Source organism: Uloborus diversus, chromosome 1 (genome assembly GCF_026930045.1).
Source record: "Uloborus diversus isolate 005 chromosome 1, Udiv.v.3.1, whole genome shotgun sequence".
NCBI classification, from domain to species: Eukaryota; Metazoa; Arthropoda; class Arachnida; order Araneae; family Uloboridae; genus Uloborus; species Uloborus diversus.
Window position 1 is genome coordinate 214,388,484 of NC_072731.1, and position 12,468 is coordinate 214,400,951.

At 33.4% G+C, this 12,468-nt stretch overlaps 1 protein-coding gene across 1 annotated transcript in view; it reads left to right on the forward strand.

Moving 5' to 3' along the window:
- LOC129218598 (fibulin-1-like) overlaps positions 1–12,468 on the forward strand; it is a 77,084-nt gene that overhangs the window by 45,781 nt on the left and 18,835 nt on the right. The window contains 7 exon segments of the mRNA XM_054852919.1: positions 604–762; positions 2,655–2,780; positions 3,583–3,723; positions 4,849–5,034; positions 6,937–7,074; positions 8,400–8,525; positions 10,752–10,883. Coding sequence (XP_054708894.1) covers positions 604–762; positions 2,655–2,780; positions 3,583–3,723; positions 4,849–5,034; positions 6,937–7,074; positions 8,400–8,525; positions 10,752–10,883 — 1,008 coding nt within the window.

Sequence of the window (12,468 nt, forward strand, 5' to 3'; positions counted from 1 at the left end):
AGAAGTTAGACTTCACACCTAATTACGGTACAGTTGAAAAAGTGAAGCAGCGCACCCCAAATTGCCAGCCTAGCTGGAACACAACGACAACAACATATACACAATTGGTTCCCTATATTCGAATATATTGGAATTAGAGGCCAAAGGTTAAAATTCCAAGAATAAAGTACATATATAAACGTAAAAAGTCTCATTTTGAAAAAGGATTGAGCAAAAACTCTTTGTTATAAATTATAAATGATTTATCAACTAAGGTAAATACATCGGTAGTTCCCACTGGCCAGTGCTTAATAGTGCTTCAGTAAAGGCGATTTCAACGCTTATATTTGAAAAAATAGGATTCCAGTTTTCTCGATGGATTCAAACGTGCAGGAGGTATACGTCCTGCACATTTGAATCGAGAAACCCGGAATCCTATTTTTTCAAATATAAACGTTGAAGTGGCCACTACTAGTGACTTTAACTTACCGAAAGAATTTTAGAGCGCTCCGAATTTATTTGCATAGTTCAACTTAAGTATGTTTCATTTAAAAGTTTATTTACATATTATTATTAGTAGTAATAGTAGAAGTGGCAATGGTATCACTGTAATTATTATTATAGAAATCAACGAGTGCTTGGAAGGCACAGACGACTGCGACAGAAGAACACAGAACTGCGTCAACACAGTCGGAAGCTTCCAATGTCATTCCAAAGCACCACAGCAAGTACAAAGGTGTGGTACAGGCTACTTTTACAATGGAAGCATAGACAGTTGCGTTGGTAAGATTTAAATTAATCCATGCTTTTTGCTTATTGAACATATCTCCCTGTTAAAAAATAAGGGCAGTTAGATACCAATGGTGTAAGATGCGTTTGAATATGTGTAAATTGAAGGGCTTGTTGATAAAAAGAAGGTAGTGCCCATTTCAATATTTTCAAAAGCTCTGCATTTGAGCTTAAAACACCAATCCAGTTTTTTCTTTTTAACATTTTAATAACTCATCTTGTATTATTCTCAGTATAATTGCACAAGAGGAATCATGATTTTTCCCTTTGTAATTAAAATGTGATCTAGTGTTATGAACTTTATTACAGACTTTTTTAAAATTGAAATTTGGAGCTACCTCTTTTTTCAGCAAGCCCTTCAATTGCAAAATGGAATAATAAGAAACAGTACTTTAACCCTTAACTGGTGTACTTTAGAGGCTTCACTCCTTCTCGCCGAATGAGGCGGTACATAATTAGTGAGCAGTACATTAATTTTCAGCGCGGCGCACCTCTACAACCAGTTCATTCCCAATCAGCCACACGCCTCCACTTTACCATATTCAATTTTTGCGCTTTAAACAGAAAAAGAGAGATAAATATAAGCCATAGAAAAAAAGGCCCTAGTTTTCCAAAGGCGAAAAAAAACGTAACGTTGAGAAAAGAAGTTCTAAGAGTAGAAATTGACGTTTTAAAAATATTTTCGCTAATTTAAACGAAATCTGCCTAGACATGATGCCCGAAAAATTACGAATCTAACGATACCTGGTTCGGTCATCAATTCTCTGACATTCTGTAGAAGTTAGAGTGACATACATAGATTGATACATACTCTCAGGTTTTAATATTTAAGATTTCTAACGCAAGGAAGGAAAACTGAGCAAACGACATCTTAACTTGAGTTATAAAAAGTAATACTAGAAATAAAATACGAATAAATAAATAATTAAATAAGTAGAACCTTCCAATTCAAAAGCATTGTCTTTCGTTGCTTCACCTTCTATGTGCTTAGGATGTTCATTTTTCCCTTTTCAAAATAGCAAATTTTAAGCGAATACACGTGCATTAAATAAGCTCATATTCTTTTAATTTGTGATTTAAAAGAAAATAACAGAAATTAACTTGTAGAAAAGAAGAATTGATGCAGTAATATACTTATTATTTAATGCACAAATTAGCTGAGGTGCATTTGATGTTGATTTTAAATTATAATTTAATTCTTGGAAGACTTTTATACTTTACAACCAACGTTGCACATCCACAAAATATTGATAAGCGAAAATGTACTAAATGGAAAAAAATTTAAAATGTACTAAATAGACATCGAAAATGTACTAGAGCTTCGTTTTACGACCCTTTTACTCCCTTTAACAACGGCTAAGTTCCTGGGAACTATACTATTCATGCATTAATTTTTCTTTAAAATATTTTTCAAAAGCCAATACCCATATTAAATGATAATGAAAAAAAAAATGTGTTCACTTTTTCTGAATCAATTAGAAAATGGTATTATGATGACAAGTTTAAAATAAATATTGGAGCTTCCTTCTTTCTGGGAAAACTGAATATTTTAATAGAAACTGCTTAAATGTGCATAAACAATTATCGAAAATATTGTAGCAATAAGAATTAAAATGAAACACCACATGTTAACCCAAAGTTTCAGAAATATTTCAGTTATAAAAGTTCAGTTGATCGACTAGTAAAGAGAGCATTTTTATTCTGTGGTATTTATTCCATTTGTAATAGTAGTCAGCTGTTCAGTTTTTTTTTTTCTTTCTTTTTAACAATCAATTAAATTTAGAGTGCGTACTGCATTTGGCATTGCATCTCCAATCTCTTTGTTGTTGTTTCGTCCCATTAAATTACAATTGCTTTGAATTTTGAATGTATGATTTCCCCTGCAGATGTGAACGAGTGCATTGATTTGCATGTATGTCAAGCAGGACAAACATGTGAAAATACTCAAGGAAGTTACCGGTGTATCTGTCCGCAAGGCTATACCATGAATCTCCTTACAAGACAATGCAATGGTGACGTATAATTTTCACTAATAATAAAATGGAAAACATGTCTGACTGTCTGACTGTATTGTAGAGTAAACCTTCGGCTGTTTGACTAATTTTCCTGAAATTTTACACAAAAGTACTTTTTCTTTTTATTCTGAAATTATATTTTGTTCTGTTTTTAGTCCTTTCAATTATTCTCATAAATTCGCTAATATCGAACCAAAGATATTCCTTCACATTTATAATATTTAAAGCAATCCAAAACCTGATTCTTCTGCATAAAATCAAATTTGTTTGGAATATCCATGATAATTATAGCGGAAAAAATAATTCCTTTCAGAAAAGCTCAAGACTCAGGGGAGACGCAAATATTTTTTTTTTTTGCTCATAGTAGTAGAACTAATTTTGAATATTCGTGACAAAAAACAGTTCCAGCAAGTTTTGTTTTAAACTTATATTTAAGCTAATGAAGTAAAAAGAAATGTAAGTAAATTTTCAAATGTTGATGAACTACACTTAAAGGAAGTTTCCATGATCACAAAATAGCGGTGACTTTTAAAAACATGTCCTCACTTAATTCAAAGAGAAAAAAAAGCAGTAATTTTCTAACATTCCTCTTTTATTGTTACTTCAATTTGCTTAATTTGCCTCCATTTGAGAGGAGTTTTCTTACTTACAAAACAACTTTATTTTAAGGCAGAACAAAGAAGTTAATAACCAAAACATTTTTATTTCCTTTAAAATAAGGGTTTGAACGCACCATCTTTGATAGAGTATTATTAAAGCCTAAAACTTTTATTTATATCTTTTCTTTTTCATTTTCCAGACATCAACGAATGTCAACTACAGTTGCACGCTTGCGCTGAAAGTCAGCGTTGCGATAATACGGTTGGCTCATACACTTGCATTAGATTAATTAGCTGTGGAACTGGTTACACACTGAATGCTGCAACAGGAGAATGTGAAGGTATGTTCCTTCTCTTCTTGAAAACTTACACCAATTCAGGATTAATTCGCTGCTTATAATTTACATAACGGAAAATCTACTTGATAACAATGATAACAATGCTCCTTATTTGCCTGCTTAACCCCTTTCCCACTATTATTATTATTTGATGGAGAGTGTTTCATGACTCTCAGAATGTACACAAAAACACTTTGCATCATAAAATAATTCTGTAAGTGTAAGTTTGTGGCATCATTGTCAAAAGCATTCTCAAAATCATTGGATAAAGTCTTTCTGTAGAGCTTTCGAAAGTTTTCTCAGCAGAAGTTTATCCATCTTGGCTACAATGGTGTTTAAATATTTTTTACCAATTGAAATTAAACTAATAACTTTGTGCTTCATCGGTATTTTTTTTTTCATTCAACTTTTATCCTTCTATTGTAATTTTTTTAACCTACTTTTTTTATGACAGCTTAAAAATGGAAGAAATAAACTTGAAATACTCTTTAATGTTCCGTAAAATACCGTTAAAATTAAAACAAAAAGTGGACACATTAATTATACTTTCTTTTTTTTTTAACTTTTGGAAGTAGGATTTCAAATGGGGAAATACGTGTCTGTCAAGCCGTTGATCGATAAGCGATTTTTTATGAATATATATGAGGTATATATGAGTAGATTACCAGTACAAATGGAAAGTGAACCCCTCCTCTTTCTTGGGGCAAGAGATAGTACTAGTACCCTGGTAGGTGTTGCTGTATAGCCTGATTTAGAAAAAAAAAACTCAATGAAAGCCTACCTAAGACGTAATCTTTATACGCGTTTTAGAAAAAACTTGAAAGTGTCCACTTACATCCCTTTGCTTCTCACTGCCTCATATATATTTATAAAAAGTCGATTATCGGCCAACGACTTGGCTGACACGCATTTCCCCATTTGAAATCCTACTTCCAAAAGATTTTTAAAAAAGAAAGTATAGTTAATGTGTCCACTTTTTGTTTTAATTTTAACGTTTTTTACGTAGTATTTTACGAACTGTATTTTATAAAAAAACATATTATGTCTTTTTTTTTTTGTTGTTGAAAAAGAAAAAAAACTTTACAACGGCATTCCTTTCCACGTTCCTGACCAAAGCATCCCTTTCAGATGATGACGAGTGCTTGCTGAATACCCACAATTGCGGACCAGGTTTCGAGTGCTACAACACGGGAGGGTCTTTCCGCTGCCGCCGAGTCCAGTGTCCACCCGGCCAGAAACTGCTGTCCGACGGAACATGCAAAGTAGTGGTCTGCGGGAGGGGCATGGAGACCGACGACGAAGGAAACTGCGTGGGTAAGGCTGAAGAAACCCTGCGATGTTTTGGTCATTTTTCAGATTAAGCTATTTTCGACTTCGTAAATGTTAACAAAGTCATTCACTTATTAAGAAATCTGCTCAATGATAATGTATTGTATATTTACACCCAGGCCCGCTGCTCCTGTGGTAGGCTACCAAGGCGGCCGCCTAGGGCGGCAGAGATTTTGGGGGCGCCAAATTTCAAAGTTGAAACATTTTTTATGAATACCTGTTTCAGCGCTATAAGATTCACAGCTTCAATGCTAAAAAAAAATTTAAAAAAAATTAGAGTGTGCACCAGAACTTGGTTATGCAAGACATAGTTCGGAATTTAACTAGGAATTCAATTTAATTTTAGAGGCGGCAAATTGCGTGATTTGAAAATCTTTTGAAAATATTAATAACTGATTCAATGCCATAGGATGCACTACTTTAATGCTAGAAAAGATAATTTAGAGTGGGTACCAGTGCTTGGATATGCCAAATCTAGTTTGGAATTTAACTAGAAACTCACTTTAATTCTAAGCACTTTTCTATTATTTTTATTTTATTAATATGTTGTTTTATATTATTAATATTATCATTACTATTCAACGGGGGAGGAGCGGCGCTTGTCAATATCACCTATGGCGGCAATACTACTAGAGCCAGCCCTGTTTACACCCTTCAGACTTGCTGAGAACAGGACTGCGGCGTCGGAGTCGTGAAGTTGGAGTCGAACTTTTAGTCGATAGTCGAAGGCTTATAACTCCATGACTAGTAGTCAGGAATTAGTCGGCCATTTTCCCTCAAAGTCCGCAACTCTGTCAGTGCTTGTGGAGTCGGACTGATTTTGGGGCAAAGGAGTCGGAGTTGGAGTCGAATACTCTAAAAAATCTCAGAGCCGGTCACTTTCCCTCCGACTCCGCAGCCTGAGTGAGAAGATCAAGTTTGCTAATAATTCAAAAAAAGAAGCGACAAACAGAAAAATTGTTAAAAACTGAAAACTATTTATTGAAACGCATTGAAGTTTTCCCAGACTGTTGGACAGAAGAGTCATTGACAGTCAAAATAATAACAAAGGAAAATAACAGTTTTCAAATGAACAATGGAAAAACTCGTGCTGAAATAAATTAATCAACGGAGTACTAATAGGGAAGTTGCAACCTATTAAATGTTCATATTTTGGCTATTGCATATTGTTAATTGACCCTCAAAACTAAAAAATTCACCATCGCCGAATTTTAAAACACCGTGGTTGATTTTTAATGAATTTTTAAAAATCCACGCGCAAAAGTGCGCTCTTCTGAAACGTCACGAGCCTACGTCACAGGGCGCGAATGGGCAGCCTTCCGCCGAAGATCCCTTGTTTTCGCTAGGGACATTTTGAGCGCGCTGATATTTTTATTTTTTAGAAATTCAATAATCCTTTTGAACACACTATGGAGGCCGGATTCGTTAAAGCACAATCTAAATAATCTTCCTCAAATAATATCAATGGTGATATTCGAATATTTCCGAGAGGATGAGAGGTTTAATGTTCCAGAAACGCGAGGAGATAAGCCTTTTACGTTTCATCTTCGAAGTCGAATGCACGTTCTTCGATTTCTCCCATGACATGGGAACCGGTTCGCTAGCGTTTCTCTCCTATCGGACGTCACTTCCTATGCCATCTGACGTCACAGGCCAGTGATTTATTAACCAGTTATTTTTTACATTTCTTGCATATCATATAAATATAGAAATAATACTAATGGATACTTTTAATGAGCTTTTGCACGAAACTCAACAAGTTGTGCTTTGCACATTTCTTTCCCATTAAACGCAATGATTCTTTAAATTTGAAAATAAGCGTATATTAGTTCATTTAAATTAGTTTGAAAAACACGCAAATTGAAAATATAATCACTTTTATTACAGATATCAATGAATGCGCTCGAAGCAATGTGTGCCGACAGAATCAGAGATGCCTTAATACTATCGGTTCTTACAGCTGTCAGAATCTTTTGCAATGTGATCCAGGATATGAGTTGAACGAGTTTGGAAGTCAATGCCTAGGTAAAACTGATCCATCGAAGTGAAACTTTATTGGAAACTAGTTATATATTTAATTACTGCTATTAAATAGGTCCATGAAACTAATTTCCACTAAACCATCAGGGTCTTGGGCTCTTCTTTTTGCTTAGGAGACTTAGGACTAGTAAAACCAATGAAGTTGACCACCCTTGTAAGTTGACCACCTGTCTAAGTTGACCGCTTTTTTCAGGCACGGAATCAGCCCTTATCATATAAATCAACCTCTGTAAGTTGACCACTTGTTTAAGTTGACCACTAAAGTAGTGCACCGCGAATGGTCAACTTACATAGGCTTCACTGTGTCTGTACATACTATTAGGTTTTTCCTTTTATTTCATGTAGTCTCCGTAGACGGTCAGCGTTTTCGCCATTTTATGACTTCAATAAGTGATACTTATGTCCATCATTTCAATGACCATAAATCAACAAAATCCTAATTTGCCAAATTGATATCTCAAAATTTGAAATTTAATGTCTCACTTATGCTGCGTAACACTGCGGTTCGCAAATTTTAACTTTGCAAAAATTTATTTACTTTTCGTACAACGTAAATATAAAACTTTCCAAGAAAAACTCGATAAATCTCAAAGAAGTTAAATGAATGGAAATATAAAAATTCACAGCAGTTTAATAATTTTTGCCATAATTTTCGCTTTCTTAAAACTAAGGGATGTAATTAAAATAAAATAAGGAAGTATAATTTATTTTGTATATTTTTACCAGGGAGCCAGACGAGTTGTTTAGAAATAGAAAACAAATTAGGTAGTAATTGCACGAGCATAGTGAAGCATTTTCTTTTGACGCATTACTTATTTTCCCTCGTCTTTCCGTTGTCGAGAGACAAAGTCTCAAGGTTTGCCGACATTTTCGGACAAACTTACCAAATTTAAAAACTTGGCGAGAAATGAAAGGTACTAGGCTATTTCACCGTCTGCATCTGGCAAGCCATCTCATAGCTTATCTGCAAAGCATGTGAAAGATATCTTCCATTTCTCACCGAAACTCGCTAAATTTGGCGATTTTTCTTATTTTGGCAAACTTCGTTACTTCTTGCTTCGATAAAAGGGAGACGAGGGCAAATAGTTTATGTATCTAAAAACATGTTGTACTTTGCTCTTTCCATTAGCATTTATTGATTCTTTTCCCCATTATTACACTATCGTATGGTTTTCTGGTTAGAATCAGACCGCAAAAATCTATCGAAACGCTTGAGGAAAAAGAAAAAAACCTTTAATATCAAAATAAAATTCCAGTCAGAACGGGTTAATAAAACGAGCCCGATAACTGTCGGTATTCTTATTTTGCAGACATAGATGAATGCGCACGAAGAATCGACGAATGCGGTCCTCAGCAGACGTGCAGGAACCGACCTGGCCATTACACCTGCGAATGCCCTCGAGGATATTCGCTGAATGCAGTACGAGAATGTGAAGGTGAATGCTTTCATTCGCATTCTTTCTTGGAAAACATAAACATCACTCCAGCATCAAGCATTTTAAAAGCAACGCTGTTGTTACATGTTATTTTTATTGTTTTCTTTCGTCGCTTCGTTTTCTTGTTGCGAGACAATTTCTAACTGGAGAAACTCTTTTGTTATGGGATTGTACCTTCAGTGAAAAGTACAACTTTTAGTCACTGAAATTGGTAGAATAAGTGAAAAGAATAACATGGACCCAGAAAATACTTATCCCAAAATTTAATTTTTAATTAATATTTTTAAATGTCTGATTTAAAAAAAAAAAGTTTCTTCGTGTGACGTCACAAGTGATGAATGTTATCTTGAATCGGAGCGAGTGGATGTCTTTTCTGGCAAGATATCGCCCTTTAATGATTTTTTCACCACGAGCATTTTATTAGCAGATAACTAACAAAAATTGTTAGTTAAATAAAATATTTGTTTATAGTGAAGTTTGGCAGTGTCCTGAAACTTAAATCTGGTAACCCTAGCGATTTACTCACTTGTGACGTCAGCAGCAAAACTGAAAACAACGGCTGAATGTCGTTTAAGATTTTCTTTTAACAGAGAAAACAAGTCAAAATTAAGGTAATAAATAACTTACCTCATGTTCTTCAGAAAAAAATATTTTTGAAATATGGTCAACCTTCCAATTGGAGAAGAATAACTACTAGTGTTTCAACATGCTTTAACGACCTCTTTCTTTAGGATGAAAAATAAAATGTAACTAGATGTACACTGAACTAAAATTTTGAGGAGAGGGAAAATTCTCAATTTACCGAATGAAATTCCAATTTTACCGAATGATAAACATACGAGCATGCACAGTGCACACATATTAGGCATACATAACATCTATGACGAGATGAAACATCAGGCATCATTAAAAATGATTTTAAAATTTAAAAAAATAATAATAAAGGATATCAATGTTGTGCCTTCAAATTTTCCGAATTGTCAGCAAAACTTGCGAAAAAAGAAAAAATTTCAAACGTCACGGTGACTCCAATAAGGCGCCTCTGAATGTAGCTTTAAAAACCCATCAATTGACTCGCTATCTGTAGAAATCAAAAGGAAAGGACGTCCTCGTCGAAGCCTTGAGGACGATTTTAGAGCATGTTTCCTAGAGTTTATATTTCCGATCCATCAAAATAGTTAAGTTCACATGAATAATTTTCATTTATTTCGAATTCATAGTTTTTCTATTCTTATTCTCGTAAATTGTAAACAGCTTTGTCAATAGCAAAATTAACTACAAGCCCTGTGAAAAATATAATACAACGTTCAAAAAGCATAACTTAGCAATTGATTTCAGACTTTTTCATTGGAAAAAGGGTTTCTTGACATTCCAAAACACGTGTCTGCAATTAATTGCTAATTTGTGTATGTATACGTTATAGTATATATACACACGTCAGACGTCACGAGAGCACACGTAAGACATACACGTTGTATTCTTACTCTTATTTTGTTGCACAAAGGTATTCTACTCATTCGTTTTGTAAAGTAGAGGAAGGGGCAAAGTGAAATAGTTAAGACAGCTTACTTTTTCTCAAAGTGAACAAATTGAAAATTTATTTTGAAAATTTCGTACATAAAGAGAGAAAATATATTTTGTAATAAAACTTGCATTAAAACATTATTTTTTTTTTTTTTTTTTGCAAAAAAATTTGTACCTTCAAAAAAAAAAGATTTTTTTTTTCATGGGATTAAGTGAAAAATAAAAAAAAAATTCTCTAACAAAATAGTTCTTTTTTGATAGTTAAAAATATTTTTTATCGAATGAGTGAGTAATTAAAAGAATGAATGAAGAAATGAATAATGAACAAGTGTATGAGAAAAATAAATGAGTGAATAAAACAGTGAGTTAATGAGACAATAAGTGAACAAATGAATAAATAAGTGAATTAATAAATAAAGCACTGTGAATAAATTAATCAATAAATGAATGTGTAAGTGATTTAATAAATGATTGAATAAGTAAACGAAATGAGCTATTTCACTTTGCCCTATCCACTTTGCACCGCATTCACTTGACTAATTGAGCAAAACATTCAAAATAAAATAAACTTAATATGAAATATATAAATACTACGCCGAATATTAGTAGATCGTAGGTCTCAATTCGTATATAAATGTGAATCAATGCAATGTGAAGATATTGAGATAGAATGTGTCTTAATTTTCTGGAACTTCTTTTCAGATATCGACGAGTGTACACGATTCCGAGGTCAAATTTGTTCAATTATCTCGGAATGTATTAACACACAAGGATCGTACGTTTGTAATTGCAACGAGGGATTTAAAAAAGCTGACGATGGCAAAAATTGCGTTGGTGAGCATAAATATTAGTATTGTTAACTTTTTAAAATAAAATTTCTGTAATAAAATTGTCAACTTCTGTAAGTAACTCGCTTATCAAAATCTAAAAGCATTTCAATAGTAGATTCTATCAGACATTTATGTAACTTGAAACCAGCATACATGTAATCCCTTAAATTCCACTCTAATTTCCCTATATCTCATTGTCACAGCTTGTAATTATAATTTCAAGTGTTATAACGTAACAATTTTGTTACTATTATGGGTGATTCTCGAAAAAATGTCCCGTGCGTAAAGCCAAGTTTTTTTTTTCCAGCTAACCAAAGTCTTAAAAAAATAATGCTGTTGGGGAATAATACATGCTTTAATGTACTATCAAAGCATAACAGTTAATCTCAAATTTAATTAATAGTTACTTGAATAAAATAAAAAACTTAGCGTTACGCACGGGAAATTTTTTCGAGAATCGCCCTTAAATGCTTTTCTGTAGTTTAATAGCCAAAAATGTACTCTGTTAAAATCTAACAATTAACTTTTTCTTGTGTTGTTTGTTTATTCTCTTTAAAATATTTTTTTGCCAGAAATATGACGTACCGTGACCACAATAGCTATGGAAGCAGAACCAACAACACAAAGCATGATGAAACTCTTTATGACGAGTTTCGTTGGCTGTATACATGCAAAACATGATCTTGATCTATCTAACATATAAATCCAAACTATAACTATTTTATCATTACATAGTTTTTTTTTCGTGAATATTATCGAGTATATTACGCAAGTACGTTTCTAGTACAAATTTAATACAACTCAATACTTTGAAAATTCCAATTTCGGACTTAACCCTATTTTATCTACCATGGCAGACATCAAAATAACAAATTGTTTCGGTCCTATTATTTTCAAACGATCACTAAAATTGCACCATTAAATTTACACCCTGACAACAACACTTGAAATTCCGAGAAAATATCAAAAGTATTTGCCTTTTTGATGCGTGTGAGTAGTTATCTTGAAAACATTAAAATATATTCAATAATTATGCGAAGTTCATGAAATCAAGCCATTATTGATTAAAGCGAAAAACCAACGTAAATAATGTACAATGGAGCCTCTTCATCAGTGCAAGAAGTTCACCAACACAACCAAAAGTCTTATGTCTTGTGTCCTGAATTACTATTGGTTGGCCCTCTTTGGTATAAATACCGGTGTCCACGTGTTGTTGTTAGTTCTTTCCTGACTGGTTGGTTGGTGAACTTCTTGCACTGATGAAGAGGCTTTATTATAGCCATGAAATAGCTATATGCTGTATTTTCTCCAGAATTTGTGCTTTATTTACGCTGGTTTTTCACTTTAATCATATTGCCGCACAGCACAAAGCTTATATGATAATTTTTCATTTATCAAGCTATTATTGGTTTGAAAATGCTTAAAGAATGCCACCCACCCACAGACGTTCACATTCTGTCATTTCAGAAAACGAAACATTTTGGGTAGAACGGGACTGTCCCGCTATGGTCGCTTCATTTTAAAACCTGACTGTAGAGATAAGTGTTCTTATTAAGTGACATTTATTTGTCATACAGAATGCTCCCGAT